At 39.5% G+C, this 27,935-nt stretch overlaps 1 protein-coding gene across 4 annotated transcripts in view; it reads right to left on the bottom strand.

The window, feature by feature from the left end:
• MEIS1 (Meis homeobox 1) overlaps nucleotides 1-27,935 on the bottom strand; it is a 142,766-nt gene that overhangs the window by 17,369 nt on the left and 97,462 nt on the right. For all 4 annotated transcript variants that reach the window (XM_043468909.1, XM_043468910.1, XM_043468911.1 and 1 more), the window contains exon 9: nucleotides 8,626-8,702. In XM_043468909.1, coding sequence (XP_043324844.1) covers nucleotides 8,626-8,702 — 77 coding nt within the window. The remainder of the gene's footprint in view (nucleotides 1-8,625; nucleotides 8,703-27,935) is intronic.

Genomic DNA, 27,935 nt, shown 5'->3' with positions numbered 1-27,935 from the left:
TTCAGGCTGCCTCTTTAACCACTCAGAAATGCTGTTTGTTTTATGTAGGTGCAGCCTGAAGCCAGAGGGTGATGTAAGTGCGAGGGGAGAGGGGGTCTTCTCTGTGGGCACAGCTCCGGGGCCCAGTGCTCAATGGTTAATCACCCAACACCAGCCCCGGCAACTGTTGACACACAATAGGTGGAGATCAGGTCTGTGCAAGCAGAAAATACCAGAAAGGCAAACTATATGTAAACACACTTAAGACAGATTTGACAAGAATAGACCTCAACCTGACTTGCTAGGAAACTCCTCAAGCTGGGAACTTCAGTTCCTCTACTGCAGAGGCTTCCCCGGACAAAGTTTCCTTTGAGAAGACAAAGAGTAACATTTTCAAAACTAAAAGAAGTTTACAGAAGTCAGCGGAGACATGTGTCCCCTTGATTCACACGGTGTGCGTTTTGAATCTGCTCCTATATGCAGGATTTATGTAATGTAATACAGTTCTTGCAAGTACTTCTGGAGCAGAGCCAAATGAGAGAAAGCGAGAGAGGGAGAGAAAGAGAGAGAAAGGGAGGGAGAGAGGGAGGAAAAACCAGCATGTGCAAACAACCACAATTCAAAAAGTTATTTCTCTTGACCTATAAAACTCATGCAAAGAAGCAAATGGATAATGCTTAAACAGTCTTTTAATCTTATCTAACTGACAACTGACAACCCATTACTTATAGATTATTAATGCACCCACTAAAAAGTTTGTCATGTACAAAATCACTAGAGAAAAAAGATTGAATGCCTGAGGAAAAAACAAATTTTACTGTACAATAACTTCAGAAATTCCAAGCCTATTATCTGTCATGCCCTTCACAGACTCAGAGCACACTGCTAAAAACAACTGATTTATCTTTATTATGAATCCAAAAGTGACAGAACGCATGTTTTCTATGTCTTGCGATAATGTTTAATTTCATCTAGTTTTTAAGGGCTAGCTTTGCTTATTTAAGATGAAGAAAAGTAACAACTTTTTAAATGAATAGTCCTTTTCGTGTTTATCAAAGGCCCTGTTGTGTTTTTTTTTTTTTCACTTCTAATGTAAAAACGGGAATCAAAATCAGTTTCACAACATTCACCTTGCTTCCGTTCACGTTTACACTGTCTAGAATATTACGGCTAGAAGAGGCTTGGAGTCCCACCAATTCCTCAGCCCTACCCATCCATTTAAGGCAGAGGAAGCTGTTGCCCAGGGAGACAAAGGGAGTTGATCAAGGACATGCATCTAATTGGTGAGGAGTGGGGACAACAGATGACATGTTTGGACTCCAAATGTTCTTTCCCCTGCGTATTCCCTTCCCTGACTCCCTCTATGTAAATGGTGTGTTGTCATGAGGCTTTCATGGGAATTTGTCCCTTGTGTGTTAGTTGCTCAGTCGTGTCTGACTTTTTGAGACCCCAGGGACTGTAGCCCGCCAGGCTCCTCTGTCCATGGGATTCTCCAGGCAAGAATACTGGAAGGGTTGCCATTTCCTCCTCCAGGGCAACTTCCCGACCCAGGGATCGAATCCAGGTCTTCTGCATTGCAGGCAGACTCTTTACCATCTGAGCCACCCTTAGCCACCTGTGGATGCTGGAGCTTTTCTCCTTGACCAGGGTGCCTCTCAGCCCCTCATTTCGCACACTCTCTGCAAGGGAGTCAGCTCTGAGCACAGTGCTCGATGGTTAATCACCCAATGGTTAATCACCCTCTGCTGGCTGGGTGACACCTCAGGAGCTCCTGCTTAACGAGGACTTGCACCAAGTCCTGCTGACCTCCACACCATGTTCAAGGTCAAGCACCAGGCCACTGGTTTCACTGCCTTGAAAGGGATGCCGAGGAACACTGGGTTCATGATGGAATCCATCTCCCAGCTCACACTTCTCTGTGCCTTGCTTCAACCCCAACCCTAAGTGGTCCCGAAAGCATCCTCAGGTCATACCAACTCTAAGCTCCAGACGTCACGCTCTTGTCCTGAAAAGCTCAGAGACTGGCTTTGAATGTTGGTTGGAAGAGAAACGGCAGATACACAAAATAGTGTTTGGACCTTCTAATCCATCTTCCCACAGCCCACCCCTTCCTGTTTCTCTTCTCACCTAGACTCAGGTCCTAGTCTGGTGGAAGGGGCAGGGTTTTTCCATCTGGTGCAGTGGGCCGACACCTACCCCTTCATGAGGAGTTTCCATTTTTCCTAGTATTAACCATCTGATTGAACACAGCGGGGGAAACCTCTGAGTAAACTAAGGAGTAAAACCTATAACAAAGTATATTTCACAGACTTCAGAGTCATTGTCAAAGAGGCTTGTTTGCTGGAAATTTTTTAAAATCTGCAGACAAAAGCAGCATCTCCGTTGAACTCCTAAGACTCTCTGACATGACAATACCTGAAGGTTTCAAAATTCACAGCTCTTTTCCCTGCGAGCTATTTGCTCAGCTTTCCTAAATAATACCCTGCCTGCCTGGCGCCTCGCCAGCTCTGTCTGAGGCACTATACAAGCTAACATTTTTTGACTGATTTCAATATTTTCTCATGAGCAACTAGACAGTATTTTATCTAGTGAGTATTACATTGCTCTAATCTAAGCCCAGAGTAAGCTCCTGTAAAGGTAGTATTATTAGAATTGACACTCAAGGTGAAAAACATAGCAATTACCTATGGCTTGGAGAACAACAACCCATTCTGAGAGATGCTGGAGAGCCGTTCTATTTGGTTCCTTCTCTTCCTCCTTCTTTTAAAAAATACTGCACCTGTTACTCCATTGATCAATTAGGAAGTCTACCTTAAATGTAGGTTACACTTAAATTCTCAAGGGAAGAAGTTAGACCACCTGCTTAATAAAATTACCTCTTATGTGTGAAGTGCTTCCATCCCTAGGTGATTCCTAGGCAAGGAAAATCACTGTATACTCTGCACTTTCATTTTGTAGTGAATAGGAAACAAATGACCTAGCACTCCTTGCTTGGTGCACTCTTTTTTCTTTTTACATCTGTTTTCCTTGCTTTTGTGTCATGCCTCTGTTTAGTTTTATTGACAAAACAATCTGTGCCTAATGTTTAAACAACATCTGTAAAATGTATTATTAAATTATGTTGGAAGAAAAAGCAGAGCAATTCTATGAAACCCTGTGACCCCCTATTGATTTTTAGATCTCAGAAGTTGAAAGGATAATTTGTGAATGTTTTAACATTTACATCTACACAGGTACCTATATTTATAGAATCTTTGATTACTTATAAAAGTATTTGCTACATTATTATCATAACTCAAAAAGAAACTTGACCTTTTACAGTTGAATCTGTTTATTATAATAAGAGTGATCCTATTAAAAAAATAAGTTTAAATTTCATTTTTCCCTACCAATTGCAGAAACCTCCAAAGATAACATACTTCCCCCACCACTGGTAATCAATGGGAAGTGATGCCTGAATGCTTTATAGTTTTGATGACAATGCAAGAAGAAACTAGGAAAATCTGGTATGTGTACTAAATCTGAGAACTTGAAGAGCTATGATGGTTCCATAAAGTGTCACCTTGGAGTTCCCATGTTTCCTGAAATCTTAGGCACTCTATTGATGGAGAGGGAGTCTTCTGTCCACATCAATGCTGTATTTCACATTAACTATGTATTTTGCACCTAAAACCCATTGCCCTCTGAGAGACATCAGAGTAATCATGGAACATGAGGGGAAACAGTGGAAACAGTGGCTGACTTTATTTTTGGGGGCTCCAAAATCACTGCAGATGGTGATTGCAACCATGAAGTTAAAAGACACTTACTTCTTAGAAGGAAAGTTATGACCAACCTAGACAGCATATTAAAAAGCAGACACATTACTTTGTCAACAAAAGGTCTGTCTAGTCAAGGCTATGGTTTTTCCAGTGGTCATGTATAGATGTGAGAGTTGGACTATAAAGAAAGCTGAGTGCAGAAGAATTGACGCTTCTGAACTATGGTGTTGGAGAAGACTCTTGAGAGTCCCTTGGACTGCAAGGAGATCCAACCAGTCCATCCTAAAGGAGATCAGTCCTGGGTGTTCATTGCAGGGACTGATGTTGAAGCTGAAACTCCAATACTTTGGCCACCTGATGCAAAGAGTTGACTCATTGGAAAAGACCCTGATGCTGGGAGGGATTTGGGGACAGGAGGAGAAGGGGACGACAGAGGATGAGATGGTTGGATGGCATCACCGACTCAATGGACATGGGTTAGGGTGGACATGAGTTAGTTGGTGATGGACAGGGAGGCCTGGCGTGCTGCGGTTCATGGGGTCACAAAGAGTCAGACACGACTGAGCAACTGAACTGAAATGAACTGAATGGGAAAGTGTGAAGATGAGAAGGGGTAAACAAAGACAATGTAACATTTATTCAGTACATTCTAGGCTAGAACTCCGCTTAGGCAGGAGGCATCTAAGGCATGCAGCAAGTAAGACAGAATTGCAGGCACAAGTTTTAATCATATGGAATTCCCAAGTCTGCAACATGACTGTGAAAACATATAAGGGAGCCTTTATTTGACCATTCTACACTCATATTTTCAATATAAAAGGATAAAGCTGGTGTATTCAGGAGAGAGAAAAACCTAGTATTGACATTGTGCATATGTGTGTTTGTTTTCTTCAAAGTTCTACCTTCATATGAAAAGGTCTACATAACCACCTAATCTAAAAATTTAAGAAGTTCCACTTAAATGACAGTCAACATATCAGTAATAGTTTTGCTGCTATAACTGAACAACAATGAAAAAAGAAAAAGACAAAGGCATCAAATGCTATTATTTATCATTTTGGGCTCAAAACATAATTGGGAGTGAGAAAGCAAAGGAAGAAGATACATACATTTATAGCACACATTATTAATATATTTTTAAAATTATTATGCTTTAAGTCAAAGTCTACCAAAGCATGCTAATAGATAGAAATATTTAGGCAATTAGCTATGGAGGTTGATTTTTTTAAAAAAAAAACATGCGGTTACCTCAAATAGTTGGATAATTTAGGTAAAATATTTTTACCCAAATTATTTGCATAATTGCCTCAATTCTCAAAAAATGTCTTGGCATAGATTTTTGCTACAATGTCTCATCTAATAAATGTCACATTCCATCCCAGAGCCCAATTCCTACAAAACGCTAGTACCCACCATTTTACGATGTCTCCTCTCTGTTTGAACTCTGATACATAGACCAAACATACAAGTTAAAAGTTATTTCTTTTCATTCAAATTTTCTCTTAATGAATCAAGAGATTCTTGTTGTTTTACATTTAAATTCTCCCTGTGATCCCCTCTCCCCACCAAATCCCATCTGCTTTGTCCTTAGTCAGCCAAGGCAGGTAGTATATATTACTTATGTCAATTAAAAAGGCATAAAATTAGTTCAGCGAGGGAATGAAAGAATCATTACAACACATCAGACTTTTCTCATCTCATTTTTCTGTCAAAATCTAACTTCAAGCTGCATCGGCCAGGGTTTCTATGACAAGCTAACAACTCGACATGAGTTTATATTTTTCACATTCATATTGTGTATTTCAATACATTATGTTGCTGCCAATAACTATGACTGATCTACACCCAACCTGCCCTTCAGCATTTTATTAAATCTCTTCAACAGTGACTCATAGTTCATACAAAATGTACATGTGTGTTAACAAGTCTTAAAAAATCCAAAAAGGAAGACACACAATTTTAAATGTTGTGCCTAAATGAAGTGAAGGGGAAACGCTAAAATACTTATGAAGTGGTTTTTTTTTTTTTAATTATTATTTCCAGACTGAAGTAATGTGGGCTTGATGTTCAATACAGGAAAAGTATTTACAGGTTCTCAAAAAAACTTCGTATAATTTTTTCATTACGATCAAGAAAAATGAACTCCACTTAGGAGTTGTGCTGTTTCATCTTCAAGTCTGCCATCATCATTTAAGATTGTCTCGCATCTTGGGTTTCAATACAGTGCCATCTGGGTTTTCCCCATTTTTGCCTCATATTTCCAACTCAAAGTCCAGAGAAAAAGAAATCAGTTATCAGTTCCTTAAAAGGAGAAGGTTTGGATGAAAGGTAATACACCGTTAAAAACTCAAATCAAACATGGGAATGTCATTTTTCACCGAATTTAAGAGAAACAACTTCTCTTACAACTTGCAGCTACTGGAGGGGAATTTCCCTACCACAGCGGCCCTCAGTCTTTTGGTCACCAGGGACCCGTTTGGAGGAAGACAATTTTCCACAGACTGGTCGGCAGGGGTGGTTTCAGGATGACTCAAGCACAGTCGGGTTTGAGCTCCCATGAGAATCTTGAACTCAGGTGGTAATGCGAGAGATGGGGAGCGGCTGTAAATGCAGACGAACAGCTTGGCTCACTCACCCATCTCTCACTTGCTGCTGCGCAGTTTGGTTCCTAACAGAGGTTTAGGATCCTTCGTCCACCACAAAGCTATTGTAGAGTTGAAACAGTTGCCAAATGCGAAGCAATGAAGTGCCAGCAGAGGTCACTTCTAACTTCATTCAGAAGCAGGGAGCACATGCACATTGTATGGTGCCAGGTGAGAAGAGAATTGAATTTACATCCCAGGTTATAAGGAAAAGTGATTTTCAAGTTATGTGCCTGTGCAGAATTGAATACCACAGTGAAGTTTAGGGTAGAGTCTGCATCTATGTTGAAAAATTATTATCTGGTACATATGATAACTTTTTAAAGTCCTTATTTTTCCCTCTTAATTGTAAAACCAAGGAAGTCTGACTGTGACTACCGTGCAGAGAATCTATGAAAAGACAACTGTGTCTGGCTCCGTGCCACAGGAATGTCTGCCTGCCCTAGCACCCAGAGGAAATATCCCATAGGCTGTCTACCTGTAACAAGCAGCTTGTATTGGAATCTGTTCTCTGGTAACAATCTTTGTGGATAGAGTTTTCTAGCAACACTGAAGAGGAAGAGAGATGGCGTGTTTGATAGCTCACCTGAATGGGCAGCATGTTGCCTTCCTTAATGAGAGTTGGCCCAGCCACTCCTTGGCCCTCAAAGGAGATCATTTCCCAGAGAAATAAATCTTTGTACAGCCTCCATTGTATTCTAATTGCCTCCCCATCAGTTTAACTTTAAAAATATGTAGGAATTTAGGCACGCATGCAAAATGGATGGTCTGCCCTATAATACTGTCCAGAACAATTTCAAAGACAGAGTTCAAGTATAAAGTATCAAGAATCTTGAAAAGTAAGATACAGCTGCAGGTAAAAAGAGGCAAACAAAAAACCCACAGCAGCCACAAGACTCCCAGTAACATGCTCAGGTATAGTATGTCTTCTGTTGGTTCCTGATCCACTTGACTAGAAGGGCTGCAAAAATTGATCTCCCAAGGCTGCCATAAGGTCATAGAAATTGATAACCCTTACAAGCAATGCTTATATGGGTCTGTCTGTGTCTTGAAGATAGTGCACTTTGTAAATTAATCCTCCAAAGGCAAATATATTGTAAGTAGCTTGTTATCTCTAAAATACTAAATTGAAGAATACATGGGATTATATTGACAGAAATTACATTTTCTGTAATGGGGCTTAATATATCTGAAATCTCTCCCAAAGGCTCCCAGGCTCTCTAACAGAGAAGAGTCTGTTAATGTAGGTGCAATGGACATCAAGAACAAATTTATTCACCAAAATGGATTAGGCCATGTAATCAGAGATTCTGTAATATTAATCTTTGACACTTATTGAGCAGAAAGAAACACTTCTGTCTGCAGACTGGCATTCTCAGTTCTCCTTTTTCCCCAATCAGGCTTTGGGCCTTTTCTGGATTTTACTTCAAAGAGGATAAGGTTTCCCCATCATAAACACTAATCTAAAAATATTGGGACAATTAATTAGATACACTTAGTTTTAAAGGAGATCAGATTTCGATACCCTTCAAATATGACACTAGCTCTGGGTGATTATATGAACCTGGCTTTCAGCACACTCACAAAGGATAATAAATCATATTTCCTCAAAGGCTATTTGCCACACTGCTATACATTAAGTCAGAAAATTGTTGGCTATCCTTGGTACATAATCTCAGCTTCTCTCCCAAATCAGGAATTTACACATTTACTTAGAAACAATACTACACAGCCCTGAGATACATCAAGTTTTGAATAGCTTCAAAGTAGAAACACGTTTTTTTTTTCTTTTTTCCATAGGGAGATAAGAGGGATGGAGTGTCCATCCTGGAATGCACAGCCTAACAAATTCTCAGTGAGCTTAGTTATTCAGCGAATTTAAAATCTAACAGATGTGACAGTGAAGTTTCTTGTTTCATAGAAACAAGGGTATTACTCTTTCTATTGATCATCCTTAAAGATTAAAAAAAAAAGAAAACCCCATGAGACATTTACAGAGCCACAGCTAAATGAATTAAACACTTATTTTTACTATGCCTAAAATTTGTCAATTTATAAAGGAGGTGCAAAACAATATGGAGTTTTCTTTCCTAATCGAGTAAGTGCTCCGGCTCATCAGTCGGCCCTGTGTTCTCACCTTTGGATCAACTAGCCACCAGGGAAAACTGGGTGTGTCTTCTTAATGCAAAACAAGAGCTGCAGGTTGCCCGAGGGGGGAGCAAACACGAAGCCAAATCACTTACCAATTGTTCACTTGAAGGATGGTGAGTCCCGTGTCCTGTGCCAACTGCTTTTTCTGTTCTTCAGAAGGGTAAGGGTGCTGAAAGAGGACAGAAAGGATGGGTGTGTACCTGTATGCTCTGAACACACAACGTGCACGTCAAAACAGGTGCAACGCTAGGTGCAAGGGATTCAATAGTAAACACATGCTCTGTTAAAAAAAAAAAAGTGTACATCAGGCAATTTGAGGCGATTTTGTCAATAACTTAAATGTCTGCTGAGGTCTATAATTAAAGGTAAAAATGCTGAGGTGTGTCACTCTTATTAATGGAATACTACATCATCTAATTAATGGCAGTAAAAGACAAGCCAATTACAAAGATTAGTGAAGTGTATAAATAGCTACTTAGGATACTTGCAGAACCTTGATACTGAGTTTATTCTTTAACAGGTTTATTTGTTACAAACACAGAAAGTTCAATAGGATCTTCCTTGTATTTTATAGGATTAAAATAACAAATCCTTTTTGACCATACAAAAATGTACCACCTTGACATAATATTTTTCTAGAATCACAGATTTCTAAAGCTGACCATTTGACCAACAAGCTCAGCCCAGGCCCCCAGAAAGTAGGCACTTTGTTAGCATCCATTCTCCTCTCAAAAAAAAGCACCATGTCGCTGGATACCAAATATCAAAGTTGCTGCTGCTGCTGCTAAGTCGCTTCAGTCACGTCTGACTCTGTGCGACCCCATAGATGGCAGCCCACCAGGCTCCTCTGTCCTTGGGATTCTCCAGGCAAGAACACTGGAGTGGGTTGCCATTTCCTTCTCCAATGCATGAAAGTGAAAAGTGAAAGTGAAGGCACTCAGTCATGTCCAACTCTTCGAGATTCCATGGACTGTAGCCCACCAGGCTCCTCCGTCCATGGGACTCTCCAGGCAAGAGTACTGGAGTGGGTTGCCATTGCCTTCTCCATATTAAAATTAAAGTGGATTATTAAAAAAAAAAAAAACACTATTCATTTCAACTCTTCTGTAAAGCACAACCAAATGAAACTCTACCAGTTGGTTCCCTATCTGAATGTCAACATACTCTAGGATTCTGAACACAGGCCAATGTAGTAAGGTCAAAGACCAGAACATTTTGCGTGTGAAGAACAAGTCTCAGGAGTTAAGAGTGGACAAAAAATGTTACATGATTAGATAATAAAATGAAATCCATATTTCTTGTAAAAATGTTTAGAATTCTACTAAGATTAGTTTTGGCACAGATACTTTCTATTTAATAGTCAACTATATCTAAGTTTGAAATATACATTTCTAAAGCCTGGGAGAGAAGCTGAGGACATGATTTCCATCTATTTGACACACTGGCTATTTTGAACACTGCACCCCAATAAATTCTCCCAAGATAAAAACTGCCCTGATAGTCAACCTTCTATTCTCTTTATGAATGGAAAAGGGCACCCCAACTTTCCATTTTACTGTATGTGCCATTGGAAATTAAATTCTGGTCTATTGAATGTTAATTAACACAGCTTTCAATCTTATTAATAATGTCCGATTAGATGCTTAGAAGTCTCGTTAATGACCACTTCAATGCTCTTATATGTAAGTTTAAATATGTTCTGTATCTATACACATGGGATTCGTTCATGGTGAGCAGAGATGTAGCCATTTTTCCCAAAAGCATTGTGAGTTGATTGTCACTTAATCAATAAATACACAATTAGAATAAGGCTTTGCTTTCATGGAATATAGTGCTGCTCTCTTAAGAGCTTCGAGTATATTACAGACAGAGTGGTAATTAATCCCCATTATATCCCTTTGAGGGACATAAATGGAATCTATTGTCCCTCCTGTTTTACAGGTGAGGACACTGGCCAGGGGCTGGCACGATCAGCAGCAACATGACCCAGGCATATTTCCTGCTTCCCATCCAGCATCTAAGCCTCTTCATGACAGAAAGTTGTGGCAAGGCCTTTCATAATCTCCATTCCTGTCCCCCTTCAAGAACTTCCAGAACACTCACCTTGCCTGCAAGGCTCACCACCATCCAGCCCCACCCATCTCCCAGATGGTATCCCCTTCTCCTCACCCCACCTCACTTTCTGTTCAGTCATCTTCCGTTCTTCCAACATGTCAAGTAGGTTCCTCCTCGCAAGTTCCTACTCCAATGTCATTGTCAAGTCTCAGCTCAAATGCCAAGCCCTCCCCTCCCCACTCTCCACCAGCCCACCTTATCATTCTCACACCATTCTCCCCGCTCTATCCCCATAAAAGCAAGTATCACACTCAGAAACACCCATTCTGATTATTTCTTTCCTTGGTCATGTGTCTTTTCCCACTCATTTAGCATCTCAAACACCCTCGACTTTCTCATTCACCATCCTCAAAGCCCAGACCTTCACTAAAGGAAACCAGTAAATATTGATGAGACAAAGGAAAAGCTCTGACTTGCCATGATACACAGATACTCTCCACTCAAATGCAACATCAAAATGTATAAGATTTTTTTCAAAGCCCATAGGAAGTATAAACAATCCAATCCAAGATCCACAACACTACTTTTCTTACTTCATTCCTAAAAGTGATAGCTACCCACTCTTTTCAAAGCAAAGTATATCACCTCCATAATCAGTGAAGATCATAGGTGACAATCACCCTACTCACTAGGATGCCAGTCATCACAAGCAAAATCTCATGACTGAACACTGACCTAAAAGCAGTTCACTGCCCCAAGGTTTAAAACACGACTCCTATTGCATAAATATTTGCCACACAATACAAGCCAAATGAATCTTATCCTCTGAATTGAAGAGTGAATAGTCATTCTAGGGCTTCCCAGGTGGGAATCCCTGCCAATGGAGGAGATGCAAGAGACACGGGTTTGATCCCTGGGTCAGGAAGATCCCCTGGAGTAGGAAATGGCAACCCACTCCAGTATTTTTGCCTGGGAAATTACATGGACTGAGGAGCCTGGTGGGCTACAGTCTGCATAGAGTCGAACACAACTGTATATGTGCACAAAGCACTTCTATATACATATTGTAGATCCACATCTGTACTAGTTGAAAAACTACATAGTTATATATGACCCTATTAGATTGTATAAATTACACTGCTATTCACTAACTATGAGACTTTGAACAACAGACAACTTTCCCTTGATTTTATCATCTGGGAGTTCTCCAGGCTAGCAATTCTTAAGTAATAAAAGCCTGACTGAAATATGCAAATTTTAGCATCTAGCTGTTGGTATTATTCACTATATAGGGTTGTATACTGATGTACATAAGTAATTTCCAATCTATAACATCTTCTATAATTTGCTTACAGTTTTGCCAGGTCTTCTTCCAGTGACTTTTGAAAGAATTAATAAACATGTCAATGGTCCCTCTTCACTACAGCTGAATGGTAACACCTTTTGCCCTGTCTTGTTAGTTGTGTTTTAATATTATGACCAGAACTGGATAAAAATTAATATTTATGCCATTTACCTTTAGTTACTTTGAAAACTGAGAATTGTCACAGTCATTTATTTGTGCTGTGTTTTCAAGAGTATTTTTGCATGCTTGTTTGTGAGCAAGTTTTACATAAATTCTTAGAAAGCAAAAGGAATTCACATTTTATTTATGCAAGGGGTGTCAGGAAAATTCTCTTTGGATCTTTAAAATCACCTGAATCATTACGCTTCAAAGAGCAATCTATGGCCTGCAAACTGTCAGTGCAAATTTAGATTGTTTCTTTACATCATGCAGTTTCTGATTTCATAATTTAAATATCATAAAATGAGAAAGTTCAACCCTTGTTTTTCCCCTCTGTCACTTTTCATGTGATCTGATTTTAAGTAATTGGAACAAACTGTGCCTAATTTCATGCAGCATAATTGCCAGGCTGCCTCAAGCTATGGAGACCCAGCACTCTGTCTCCATTAAACAATTTTCAGTTGTTCAGGATATATTTTTTAATAGGAATGAATGAGCCTGGATGAAATTAAATATCACAATAATCTGGTCATTGTTAAGGGGAAACAAGAGATATCAACAAAATTCCTAAACCTTTGCCTATGGTAGGACAACTGGATATTTTTCTTTTTCTGATAGTTCTTGGACCTGGTGTCCCGCAAACTTTCCATTCCCTGAAAAAATAAAAATCCATAATTGCTAGAATCACATGAAAGCCACGTCTTCAGGTAATTAATTCACACTCAGCCAAAAATTCACAAAGAAGGAAGCTTTTTAACTGAAATCCAATATGTTTAACTATCTTAAATCCTAATCACCTTTACTAGATAAGTGTTTTCTGGACAGTATGAGCTACTTCTTTGTAGACTTAAAAAGAAAAAATGACTTGACAAAAACCCCACATGCCACAGGCAAGGCTGCTGTGAAAACATTCAAAGCCCAGTTTGTGTCCCGCCCATAGGGCTAGGGAGGCCCTGAGAAGGGCAAAGGTAGATGTCATTTTACAAAAGAGAGGAGGAGTGCCATTTTAGGAAGAAAATGGAAAATTTATTCCAAACCGTTGCAACCACAGGGCTAGGCGCTCCCCTTGCCATTTTCCTGAACACCTTTGCTATTATGGCATCTAACCAGCAAGGACGCTGGTTGAAGAAAGATCAGTGGGCTCTCGTGAAGGAAAGAGGGATTGCACTTGCCAGATACACCAACCATCCTAATCACTGTGGGATATCAAAGCCAATTTGACCACAGTCCAATAGACAGTGACGGGAGACCTCTCCTGTGTTGTGTGCATTAGCTTCCTGCCATTATCTCTTAAAAGCTTAATTATTTGCAAACAATTGATCAAGATGGGAATTTGAGAAAGGATATGCAAGGACCACTGGGAGAACTGCAACGCATTAAGAGAGCAAACAAAATTACCTTTAGATCTTACAATAAGAATTAACGATTGAGACGGGAGAGTGAGGCAGGGCAGTAGCTGCAAGGCTTCTTTCTGGAGTGTTTCCCATTTGATCTGCATTAACACCTCAGGAATGAGTGAAAGCCATAAAACAGTGATTATGTATGGGTAAAGCTGACCCGCCCTTCCAACATTAAACCTGCACACATGTATTAGGCTGGCTTCCCTGGAGAGAGCAGAGCTGCTGGACTCAGAGGGAAAGCAAGTGACCTGTGGGCAGTGGAACCAAAGCTAAAGGAGAGGACTCACTCAATGACCATCCTGATTTCAATAATCAACACCCTGACTTCTTCCCCATCTCCTGCTGAAATAGACACCACTTGCCACTCTTCCTATGTTTCTGGAACTGCAATGTGGCTTCTAATAATGACCTTGGATAGCAGTGATGGCTCAATAACCCCAACAAAGAATAAAATGATCCCCAGAGTATGTGTCCTGTTTAGTAGAAATAGAGGTTATCTGGAAAAAAAAAATCTAAAAATAGCTTACATAAAAATTAAGTCTGAACTGTCCTTTTACCAGAGAGAGAGGATAGAAAGTGACAGGAAGAAAATGGCAACTCTCTAAAGAAAGTTATCTCTGTCCAATTCCAATCTCGTGTCTTGAGATGAGAATAGGGAGGGGGTCCTGATGTTGGTTATCTGGTATTTACAAATTTACAATACACTGGAAGAAAACTTATTTCTTCAAACAATCCAGCCCACTCTTTGAGATGTGCGTTAATGGGAAAAGAAACTCTTCAGCACACAACAGATGGAAAATGTCCAGCCTTCTATCTTAACGATATCCTTGACCAAATGTACTCCTTTCATCAAATCTTCCACCCCTGACTGCAAATGTGGATGCCAAGACAGTGATGAACTTTATCTTATCTACCCTGGTAACCAAGTTTCAATAATGCTCCCTCCCTCACTGCCTTGCCCACTCTAACAGCTCATTGTAATGGCAGCAGAAAATTTGAAAATAATCCTGTACAGAGCTCGCTGGTGAGATAATGGAAAGCTATGCTGCCCCTTCTCAAGCCTCAGATTAGTAATTTCTTGTGACACAGAACTGCCTCTCCACCGAAACTGCAAAACAGCTATAACAAAGCAATAGAGGTGGAAGCAATTTTCAAGCAAAATGTTACATGCTATACTTTAAAAGGTATGGGAATAGGTACCAGGGGAGCTGAATCTAACAGGAGGAATTATGGCAACTGTCCAATATCACCCTTATCAAGGCAATGTTCTGTTGCTTGGCTGAATATGTTGGAAGAACAATTTCGGAACTTCTTTTATCCCTTTTTCTCCAGCCCTTTGCCTCCTCCACAGCCAAGTTTAATGCATTAATATAAGTTGACCTTGAGCTAAACTCTGGTATGTGATGGAGAGATACTCCCTTTAAAGAAGAAGAAGAAAAAAAACTACCATATGGCTCTTAACCATTGGATCTCTGTGTTCTTTTAAAACTTCTACTGATTTCTTGTCACTAAGGGAATATTGTAGATCTAAATTAAAATAACCAGCTATATATGTGACCTCTAAGAGCAGAAGCAGAGGCTTGTTAACCAAATATATTTGTATTTGTTTAACATCATCTTTTTTTTGCCTATAAAAACTTCTGCCACTTTAAATAAACTTGCAGCCATTCTCCCCTTTCGCACTGACTATGAATAGCTTACACTGTGACAATTACATTGATCTAGGATACTTCTTTCCTTTAAAAAAATCCATAATGCCTCTCTATTGTCTTTCAGCTTTATGAATTAGTTTTACTGTTTCAGTGAATGCTTTTTTGTCTTCTGACTGCACATTATCAAAGAGACACTTTGTGGCTCCCATTTGCATTACAAAAGCAGAGTGCCGTGCAGTGGAAGAGCAGAGGCTGAATGCACAGCAGTTGAGTCCCGCATCCTCACACGGGCTGAAATCAAAAGAACGGTGGTGGGGTCCGGACTGGCTAAGAAGCCAAAAATGTTTGGCGCATCGTCAGTGAAGTTACAGGATTTCAACTTGCTTTCTTAATTCTCAACCAACGGCCCCAGATTGCCTAGTTGCTCAGACAACTGTGCTCCACTGATTGTTCAGCGCTGGCTTTTTCTGAAGCCCAGTCGAGCCATTTTCCAGACAAGCCCTCCAATTTCTTCTCTATCCAGCAGTGGTTATAAGAAGTTGCTAGAAGGAAGTGTGCAAGCAGGAAGGTCAGGTAGGAATCTCTAAACTCGATCTTATCACATGAAAATGACATGAGTGTGGAAGGAAAAATTGAACACTGGGTAGTATTTAGCAACAGTCTTCACTTTTGCACTAATGGGACTATACAATACGCAGCACTGAATACGTTATTACATAGTTAATTATAAGAGGCTAATACTATAATGCATTCACTGTCTCATCTACCTGATCTTTTCATTTCTTGTAAATATCGATCAAACATAAAAACACCAAATAGAAAAAAAAAAAAAAAAGGCATACTACATTAAGGACTACATTCATAATCCTCTGTATTGGGAACTTTTTTTAAGTTGCTTGCAATTCTATTATAATAACAATGTTTAGATCTATTCTTCAGTAGCTATAGATATGTTCCAGGAGTATTTTTAAATACATGCATTAAAGACATAAAATTTAGACTCTAAATTAGCAATTACTTATATCCTTCTCCTAAAAGTATTAAAATTCATGAAGAGTGCTGAAATTATTTTGAACAGTTATGATTATTAATGAACTCCCTGAATATTGATTCTCTTAGTAGGAAACCATGGCTATAAAAGGAAACACAGAAAAACCTATAAGAAAAACAGGGTAAGAGGAGTAGGGGGTGGGGGTAGGGGTGGGAATAGGGGGGAAAACATGCTTCTTTTGTGTGTCCTTTTTGAATCACTTTAAATAACAGCTCATTTGAACTCTTCCACATTGTCAGTAGGACATAGGCATTACACAGATATGCTCTTGGTAACCCCAGGAGTGGGGACTATGCTCAGTTCCACTGTACAGATGAGAAAGCTGAGGCTTGGCTAGGTCCCAAAACGTGCACAAAGGTTCACAACTACATAGGTCTGGAGCCAGGTCGGCCTCCCTCTGAGTTTCTCCACTTGGCTACACTTTCACTGATGTTTCTTTCCCATCTCTCCATTCCCTTTTTAAGCTAAACATTGTAAAACCAAAAACATATTCTAGTGGAACATGAACAAAGTTCTCCATTGTGGTGAGTGGTGACTGTTTTCTTGCAGTTTTAATAGCCTAGATCCAGGGAGAGTTGCCCCCTTCCTCCCCTCCACCCCCAACTCGCATCCCCACTGCTTCTGCCCTGCAGGCAAACGTCAAGGGGCAGGGAAGGAGCTGTGCGGTGGAAGTTTGTTCATCAGGACCCTTCCCCACATTCTCCCTCCAGCATCCATCCAAAGGGACTTGATTAAATAGCAGCTTACTAATATTACTAAGAGTGATCGAAGCAGTAATGGCAACATACACTAAGAAGTAAGGATGTAACAGGCAGTGTTTCAAACCCTTCACATGCAATAACTCACTTCATCTCCACAAAAACATTGTTAGACGTTATTAGACCCATTTTACAGATAAAGAAACTGGAGTACCAAAAGGACAAATAACTTTTTCTTTACATAGTTTGTAATAGAACTGGGATTTGAAATTTGGTGATACCCTACAAGTTGAGAAAATTCACTTCCAAATTATTTTTGTTTTTTAAATGCTGGGTGGAGCCAACCCACTCATTCCAACCCACTCATTCCTGATGAGTTAATCATGAATATATAGATGATGATTACTACTCATTTTATGAAGAAGCTATCATCTTAATGTGTGTGGGTCTACACCTCAGTTTTGTTAATGGAAGTAATAAGAAATTTTGTTACAAGATACAAAACTCAATGGAAACTAATACATCCATCACTTTATTCATTCTTCTCGTGTTGCTTATAAACATAAGGGTAGGTTATATACAAGAACACTCTTTAAGGATTATAGAAATAAATGCCTGCTCTTCCATCCAACTGCATTACAATATGCCTTAAATTGTCTGCTTTGAAATTAATTGTTGTGTGTTTTTCTACCAATTACTTTCATTTTGCATGTGATTCTTAATCAAATATGAGTTAAATTACATTTGGAACCATTTCATTTTAGTAGAATACTAATAAAAACACAGGAATGCTATTGCCATTTACAAGGCAAGCAGCCCAGTTCTGTGCCCAATAAATATTTGTTGTATAAATGCTATTGAAGTTAGAGACACCCAAAATGCATCAACTAGCATTTATAAGTAGATGACTTCAGATAAACCTCAGAAAACTAGCAACCCCATTTCAACAATTGTTCATCCTTCTCACTCAGTTCTACAAATCCCAAGAGCAGTGTAGATTTTATTTATTTAACTGACATTTTTATAATGCTTACACTGTGCCAGGCAATGTTCTCAGTACTTTACAAGTATTTACTTGTCTAATCCTTCTAACAAGTCTATGAGGTCAGTGTTTTTACCCTGATGTTACAGATGGGGAAACTGAGGTGCAGTTTAACTTACATGCAAATAGGAGGAAGTTGGGATTTGACCCTAAGAAACCTAGTTCTTCAGCCGATGTTCTTCATTCCTGTGTTATTCTGTTTGTCTTTCTTAGCATGTACAAATTCCCCTGAAGTTTCTTCAAAACCCACTCTATGTTGTTTTGGGTTTATGTGTTGCAAAAGTTCCCTTCCCACTCTCCAACTGCAATGTAATAAAATTCAAGTTCTCCATCTCACAGGACTGAAGAAAGAATAGAGACTGTTTCAACATACAAGCCTCCCCCAAGAATTTCACTGTAACAAATAAAACAATGGCACACCATCCTAGACCACTTTTCTGAAAAGAAAGTTCATGACCAGTTTATACAATAAACTTCAATAAAGTAAGGATCTTTTCCAAACTATATACAGCTCATCTCTGCTATTGCCCAGAGCGTGCCAGCTACAAGGAGACCTAGCCCCAACCCAAAGAACATTTTTCCACTTTAAAAATCAAAGCAAAAGAATTTTGAAACCATGAAGAGAAAAGACCAGGAAGATAAAATACAATGATAGCACCTGGAACAAGTCTGTTGACAGTCGTCATTATTGCCTTTACAGACACTTTGCCCAGTATTAAATACTGAGGAAAAACACTTGAAGAAAGAGTAAAGTATCCATACGTGAGAAACAAAACCAGTACACTTGTTGAGACGATGTCTTGAGAAAGAGAAAGCGAGAGAGAAAGAGAAAGCTAGGGAGAGAGATGGAGAATTCGTGCTGCTCCCAATATGACTAAAGACCCCTGGAACTGGTACTCATTCTCTAGTGCTAATTTTCCCACTTAAATTACAGTGATGGTGTAGCCTCATCTCATTAGAGATCATTGTCCCCAGTAGACAGTTGTGTTTATGGGGGACTCTGGCTGTTCCACACCTGCTGATCAGGTTGCTATGTGATCAAGGCTGCATACAAACAGCAGACTCGAGCTTGCTGGACTGCGACTGATGAGCCCAGGCTAATTCAGGGGTGATTATGTAGTTTACTGGACCACTAAACCTCTTTAAGCTTGTAATTACTGCCTATTTGAGTAAAGAACATTCAAAAGCAATTCACTGCATCATGCCTGCCACAGCTGGAAGCAGGCTGCCAGCAGTCTGTGGGGACATTAAAATCTACAGGGACGTGGATTGAAGCCCAGCTAGCAGACACTGTCAGCAGCACCCGCAGCCAAGTCTGTGCACATTCCCGCTCACCTCTCCTGACCAAGCTTACCATTAAAGGTGCCATGAAAACTATAGAACAGCCATAAAGATGACAAGTAACGGACTGAAATGATACAAACTACATTTTAATGATTTCCCCCTTTTGTAAAGCTAAAATAGAAAACGTCTTTTCACAATGCCAAAGAGAGAGAAAGCATATGCTTTACATAACACACACCACTGAGATTTGCCATGCACTTGGTAAAAGTTCCATCCAAAAAAACACCAACTTGGAAACAAAATGCCCACCTTTTAGGCTTTCTAAAAGAACTGGGATGTACCGTCATCTGAGATCTCTTCCACCCACTTAGCTGTCGTGTTTATTACCTTAGCTGGAAAAATATTGTTTAGCTAGTGGATTGACATTTTCAAAGATCACGTGTAGACTTCTGCTGTTAATGAATTAAAATGCTGTTCAGACACCTGAGTGAAATTTACTTTCAGGAGTCAGAGAAGATTTCAGGGGAAAAAAATGTATCAGTATTTATCAATGTTCTGGTTTTCTTTTGCTGACACCTTAACAACTGTAGTTCTTTTGTACAGCAAAAGTGTAAAACATGCTCTGCATTGCTGCGGATATAATTATTACTTGTCTCTAAGTAACAACAACAACAACAAAAGACTGGAACCTAATGAAGGGGGATTAAGTTAATTTCTTTTTTAGCTAACAGTTTCCTGTCTCTCAAAATGCAGACCTTGGTGAATATAATGTTCAGGGAAGGAAAATTAAGCTTTTTATTTCACTAAAATCTCTATTTTGGAATATTGATATTAAAATATTAAGATGATGTTTATTCTTTAAAAGTATGTAAATTTGGTATTAAATAAAGCCACAGAAATCCTTTCTGACTACTTCATCCAAAGTCCACAGATCCAGGGGGTTTATGCATTATCTACACATCATTCCTATTAATATTCATTAGGTAGGTCTGCTTGCATTTTTATAAGCTGTGAGAGAGGCAAAGAAACAACCAGAATTCTTTAACACACAGGCATTATCAATTCAACGTATGCCAAAGAGCAGAGCACCCTGATCTGAAGTTAAGATTCTAACACAATTTACCTTTGCTTAGCTAATTTTTATGAAAATTCTTTCCCCTTTACCCACTGTAGTCTAAGCTATTTAATTATCTCTATTCTCTGTAACATACACGTCAATTTTTAATTTAAGAGATTATTCAGCACTATACTTTTATCTTGGTTAGCAACAAAATTCTTACCTTGCAATCAAACTAAAGAGAATTTCCCTTTAAGGAAAAAAAAAAACTAAAAACTTTAAATTGTGTTAGTAATAAGATTACCTTTATCTTTATGAACCTTTTAAAGCAAACCCCTTTTAACTCCCCAAAGCATTTATTGATGTGAATTCATTGTCTGTCTCCAGAGTGGATTATAGGAGAGGGAAGAGTCTTAGTCAAAATTTGGGCAGATCCCCAGTATTTGTTTCCCAAATTATGTTTCCTCGGTCACACAGTCTACCCGGACAGGGAAATGCCCACAGGGCTGTGGATGTTTTTCTGTGGCATTCCCAAAGAGCCCACAGATGTTCCTGGAACATCTTAGATGAGTGGGATAAAGAGTGGGACCTGTCACCAACAAGATGACAAGATAAAGGTGACAGAAATAAGGGTACTCAAAGTCAACTTGGAACGTAAATTGGGGCAACCACTACGGAAAACAGTATAGAGGTTTCTTAAAAAACTAAAAAATGGTACTACCAGGTGATCCAGCAATTCTACTCCTGATCCAGCAATTCCACTCCTGAGTCTATATCCAGAAAAAAACAAAAACTCTAATTCAAAAAGATACATGCATGACAATGTTCATAGCAGCACTATTTACAATAGTCAAGACATGGAAGCAGCCCAACTGCCCATCAACAGGTTGACTTAAGAAGATGTGTGTGGGGAGGGAGGCGGGAGGGGGGATCGGGATGGGGAACATATGCAAATCCACGGCTGATTCATGTCAATGTATGGCAAAAACCACTACAATATTGTAAAGTAATTAGCCTCCAACTAATAAAAATAAATGAAAAAAAAAAAGAAGATATGTGTGTGTGTGTATGTGTGTGTGTGTAATGGAATATTATTCTGTCAGAAAAAATAATGAAATCCTGCCATTTGCAGCAATCATGGATGGACTTAGTATTATGCTTAGTGAAAGACAAATATACTATATGATATAACTTATGTGTGAAAAAATAATACAGGGAATTTCCTGGTGGTCCAGAGGCTAAGACTCTGTGCTCCCAATGTAGAGGGCTGGGGTTCAATTCCTAGTCAGGGAACCAGATCCCACATGCTACAACTAAGACCCAGAGCAGCCAAATAAATAAATAAATATTTTAAAAATAATAATACAAACAAATCTATACCCAAAGCAGAAACACACTCACAGATATATTAATAGAAAACAAACTTATGGTTACCAGAAGAGGAGGAGGGATAAATTAGGAGTATGGGATTACCAGATACAAACTATTCTATATAAAACAGATAAACAACAAGGATTTACTATATAGCACAGGAAGTTATACCCGATATCTTGTAATAAACTATAATGGAACATAATCTGATAAAAAACAAACCAAAAAAAAGTTAACAGCCAGTTTGAAGTGGTTTTTTTAAGCCATGCGTTTGGGTGAGCTTTCATGTCCTCTATATTTGTATAACACCTCACATTTTCAAAGACCTTTATTATATTTCATGAAATTTGAGCCTTATACTTACTTGGTCAGGTTGACAGCATAGGTAGAGCTGCCTCCATTTTATAGACGAAAAAATAAAACTCAAGAGTGGACACATGGCAGGTTATGTGGCCAGGAAGTTGCGGCTCACAGGCATGGAGGTCAGGCTCTAACTTCTCATTCTTGTTCTCTTTACACACTTATGAAGCTCAGAGTTAATCTTGTAATGATAAAACAAAGAGCTGGAGCCATGTTTTTCAGAAAGCTACCACGAGTTGGCCTCTACAATGAAAGCTAGCATGGGTCCGGCCTCTGTTTTACTGTGTAAACATGCATTGGTCTATACACAAAGGGTGAAACAAAAAACTCAGACTAAAATCAGATGAAACAGAACATCTTTCAAAATGGCTGTCATCATTTCTAACAAAATATACATACGTAATCTAAGTAGTAATGCTAAAAAAAGGTCTTGAATAATGGCATTAGTCCCTTCTACAACAGACTTTGGGAAAGACATAGCTCAGTTGGTAAAGAATCTGCCTGCAACACAGGAGACCCTGGTTTGATCCCTGGGTCAGGAAGATCCACTGGAGAAGGGATAGACTACTCACTCCAGTATTCTTGGGCTTCCCTTGTGGCTCAGCGGGTAAAGAATCCACCTGCAATGTGGGAGACCTGGGTTTGATCCCTGGGTTGGGAAGGTTCCCTGGAGAAGAGAAAGGCTACCAACTCCAGTATTCTAACCTGGAGAATTCCAAGGACTATATAGTCCATGGGTCACAAAGAGTTGGACACGACTGAGTGACTTTCACTTCACTACCCAATGACAGAGTAGTTTGTTTCTCTTTGAAACATCTAGACAATCTTATTTTATTTAATGTGTCTTTCCTTGCCATTTCATGTGTGATGTGAGGTTGTTAATAACATATACAAGAGGCCTAATTTCCCCCACTCCTAAAATTCTTCCTACGAGGACTTGGGCCTATGTAGAGAGCCATTAACCTGGGCAGGTCAGGGGAGTGCTCATCAAGTCCATTTCTGCTTCACTGATGTGGTTATACATTGACAAACAGCAAATCTAAAGGAAAACATTTTAAGAGTTATTGGTTTCAAGAGGTGCCGTTAGGTATACCAAATTGAACTAGATAACTGAAGCTCAAGTCCTTGAGGAACCCACACAAATTGAGTGACCTTGATCAAGGTGTTTCAAGTCTCTGAGCCTCAGCCTCCTCATCAGTGAAAACGAGGATGACAAAACCAGCAGGGGTCAAATGACACAACAGACACTGAATTGCTTGGCATAGTGGCTGGCCCGGATGGAGGGCTTAGGAAAGCGCAGATGAATTTGACATGCAAGGTCATGCAAGGTTGCAAGGTTGGGCTAATCTAACTAAATGTAGTATGTACATATATATATATATATATATATTTTTTTTTTTTTCTCAGTTTGTAGGGAAGAAGGTCTGACTAGGTAATCCTTGAAATTTATTTTTCTAGTGTTTGTTAGGTTTTAATGTTTTCTTACAATTCTCTTTATTTATACAATCACTTCCAGGATATCTAAAGACAGGGCAGCTTCAAAGGCAATCACACAGAGCTCCCCACACAAAAGAGCCCCATGTCTGATTTCATTTGCTGGTATTGCCATCTTGAAGTTCTTCATAAGCCTTCTGGAAGCCCTGCATTTTCAATGTGCACAGTTTATATGGAGGATGTATGCATTCTCTAGAAATCCTATAGCAGGTCCTGCTAGAAGAAGGGAGGCCATGTTTTCCCTATCAGATGTTTTATATGCAGCAACAATCCCCTTGAATTTATTTGAACTTCACACGGAAGTGAATAAATAATTACTACGTTCATACTAAAAGAGTGTAAAAAAAGAAAACACTTAAGTAGGAGGCGAGACAGTGTAGATGTGTTCAGGCCTCAGACAGAAGAGTAAGGACACTTAAACGACCCTCTGGTGGCCTGCAAGGGTTCACACACTCCTGTAAGTGCCTAAATCACCCTTGGGGACAAACTGAGTCACTGAGAAAATATTCCATAATATCAAGTCTATGGGGAAAACAATCAATAATCCGGAACCTTCAAGGCGTGACACCCATTCTCGCTCACTAGATGTAGGGGCGTTGGGAGCCTTTGTCTTTCGGTGGCTGGGAGTCAGAAGTGGCAGTTCGCCCACCTTCCTTGGCAGAGGATGAGCTTCACATTTGGCAGAAAAGTGTGCTCTCGAGAAAAGGGAGCAGGGAATCTTTTGGCCTGGGCTCCAGCTAGGCTAGATCAAGAGTGAGAACTCACCCTTGCATGCCAACCAAATGCCACTGTAATTAAAAACAAACCTTTGGAAACAAAAGTATCTGGAAATTATTTCAGTTCCAGCACATTCACAAGAGGATCTCATCAATAGTTACAATGAATTCACTTGGTCACAGGTTTCTGAAGGTTGGAAATGGGGTGGTGCTATCATTTTATTTTCTCAGCCTTCTTAAACAGAATTCTGCTTTTTGTTTAAGAAGGTCCAGATAAATATATAAATAGGCAAACTAAAGAGAAAAATGTATGTAATAAGGCATAAAGTTTCAGAAACCTCTAGCATATTTGAATCAGCACCTTACATCAAATCTTCTAAGGTGGCAGCCCTGATTTTTTAAAAATGCAAAATTCTGTCATTCTGATGATGCCAAATGATGAACTCGAGTATTATATGCATATATTTTGTTTAATGGCTTCATTTATTTTAATAACAAAGGGAAACTAGATTTTACAGATGAAAGCTTTTTTTTTTTCATGGCTCCAACGCAACTGGGATTTTAAAAATCCATGATGTTAACCAATATGTGATAATGGCTACTCTCAGGAGCCCTACTTTATACTACTTTATGCAGTGGAAACCTACACAGAGTAACTACCACTAGAGTACCCCAAATTTAAGAAGGCACGATTGGGTCTTATGATTGTTTGTGTCTTTCCTCTGAATGGTTACATGTTCAGTAAAGCGTCAGCTGTGGAATTACTGAAGCAATGGGATTAACTCACTAAAGATTTATTATAAATGAGGCAGGAAGGTGCTGCTCATGTGATTTCGAGGATAAGAAAATAATTGCATAAACCTCTTTTCCCTCTGTTCAGAAATCTGCCTACGGGGTTTAATATTTTGTTGAGAATCAAAAAAATAAATCACAGCAAGTAACTTCAGTTTAATTCTTGTCTGATTTCTTCATTACACTGGATATCTATAATGAATCAGGACACCAGGAGCTCATCAAAATCAGTTCCCATGGGAACAAAAGGCACGCCACCTCAGAACCTCCCTGTCAGCCCCTAAAACGTGCCCATTTATTCAAAATGTCTGGCTACTTTCAGAAAAGAGAGAGGAAAGAGAAAGGAAGGACGAAAGAAAGAGAAGGAAATAAGGAAGGAAGAATAGAAGGAAAGAAGAGACGGAGGGAAGGGAAAGAAGGGAAGGAGCAAGGGAGGTATTTGACCCATTAAACATTCTGGTGAGATGACACAAACCAAAAGTCAAGTGTTTTTTTACCGAGAGCCATACCTTGAAACTCTAGAACACAACAGATGCAATTCACCAGCGACACACAGGATGTAGAGTGATTTTACCGACACTGTAGTGGCCTAAGATGGCAGCTCGTGATTAATGGCTGCGTCATCCTTGGCCCCGCTGCAGTCAGGCCTGGGGTCTGATCCTGACACGCAGAGCCCCCGTCCGCAGCCAATCAGCAGATGTAAGCACACAGGCTCTGTCAGGTTGACATATCATGCCTTCAACAATGTCAGCGAGTATTAATGTTCAATTATCTGTCCGAGAAATGACCCACGCCTTTATGCATTGTGTGACCGTGCACATGGCACTTTGGTAATCCCAAAGACAAGGGCAGAGATGCCCGCAGTAAACCAGCTACTGAGAGCTGGCTTTCCAACACTGTCATGACATTGCCTTGCAGTACGGAATAGGAGATTTATTCTTAGATTTCTTTTTCTGAACCATATTTGAAAAACCAATAAGCTATCTATCTATCTATCTTCCTTTCAGTACGTCTGCATGCCAGTAGTCCTTTCTATTTCAACAGCAACCCTTCACATGAGTCATCTGTGACTAGCCAATTGAACTGAGCCAATTGTTCTTTATATATGACAATGAGTTGCTCATTATGTGTGGGGTGATGTGTTATTTCATGAAACCAGGTGTATTTCATTTACCATCAAACCAAAATGACAATAGTAGATGCTTCTGGAGCGATGTCAAGATCAATTCAACTTCAACTCACAAAACTAAAGGAATCTATTCAAGCCAGCCACCCCTCCTGTCCACTATTAAAGATCAGGCCTCTGGCAGAGGCATACCTGATATTGTCATACCTGATATTGTTTTACTTGTTAACCTTTACAGTTTTGCTCCAGTGTTTTAAAATACTGTGTTGATTTGTTGTAGTTAAATTTAAAATCCTCCTTTCTCACATATCATGGTAAGAAAAGAAATTTTATCTTAGTAGACAGCTGCATTTGCATGGTTTTTGTTGAGCTCGCGTTCAAAGGTTATCAATAACAAGTTTGCAAACTTCTCATACAACCAGCACTGAAAGATAATGTACAGTAATTGCATGATAACTTCCTCCAAAACTGAGATAAAGCCTTTAATGCAATCTCAAGTTCACCAACCTGTACATGATGGTAAGAACTTAAGCAGTTCATATTGCAGCTCAACGAATTTGCCCCATGAGACAAATTTTTAAAGAATAGAAAACGCAATTATTTTTCCTGTGGAAAACTACTAAAAATCATTATTTTGCTTAATTTTACCATGGGAAAAGCAAGCTGATTATGAAACGTGTCTATTAAAAGTCTAGCCAGTCACAGTGTGGTGACTTGGTCACAGTGTGATGTCTAGTGTTATTTCAATTTATACACATACTCTCCACTGCACTGTGAGAGTCCTTTTATCTTCTTTACTCTTTCTTTCTTTTCCTTTTCTTGGTCTGTGTACTGTGTTCCCAACAGCATTTTTTTTCCAAATGACTCCCACTCTCCTCTAGCTCCCAATCCTGCTCCTGGGACACTTAGCAGTTGACTCTGCCTCCTGGTCTGCTAACAGAACTAGGAGGGGAAGAGTACCCAAAACCCACCTCTTGTGTATTTATAAACCTCCCTGCCTTCATCTTCCTCTCCTGGTTCACACTCGGTACTAAGTGCATGCTCTCAGATGCCATCCCATCACTCTCCCCACTAAACCTCTACTGCTAACTTGCTCTTGATCCTGGCTACATTAATCAGTTCTTTTCTACATTTATCTTCAAAGGTTCCTGCTCTATTGCCTAAGTAATTAATTAGACTGGGTTTTAACAAATTGTATGCAACTTAGTAGCAATTCCATGAAAGACAGCTGTATGTTATGTGTAAAAATTCAAATCTTCCCTCTCCTAAATATTGAAAAAAGAGAGAAACTTTTCCCTCTTGTTACCACTTCCTCCTGCTCCTGCCCAAATTGTAACCCTTTGTATATTACCCCTCAATCAATTGCAAGCCTCAACTGTCACATTGCCCATATGTCCTAGAATACAGCTTCTTTCTCTTCCAAAGACCTGAAACAGGTCTTTCAAAGGTCACTGGTGATCTCCTAATCCCCATACCAGGACCTCTTCCAGTCTTTCTACTTCTCAGGGTTTGATTGCCTCTATTTTGAAACTTTCCTCATGCATTTGGTCAATAAATACCATCAAGCATCTCTCTTATGGCTCTGAAGATACAGAGGTGAAAGATTCAATCACCTTATTTACGAGGGAGGCAGTTCATAAATAAACAGTCACCGTGACAAGTATACTCTATCAGATGACCATCAAGGTGCTATGGATCTGGAGGCAGGGGCCATTTTCCTTTCTCCTGGAAAGAACCAGGAATTGCTTCCCCAAGCTGTGACAGCTGAGATAGGATGTTAAGGATTCAGGAAAAAGTGTG

This window comes from Cervus canadensis, chromosome 5 (assembly GCF_019320065.1).
Source record: "Cervus canadensis isolate Bull #8, Minnesota chromosome 5, ASM1932006v1, whole genome shotgun sequence".
In the NCBI taxonomy this organism is placed as follows: domain Eukaryota; kingdom Metazoa; phylum Chordata; class Mammalia; order Artiodactyla; family Cervidae; genus Cervus; species Cervus canadensis.
This window is presented reverse-complemented; position numbering and strand designations above follow the sequence as displayed.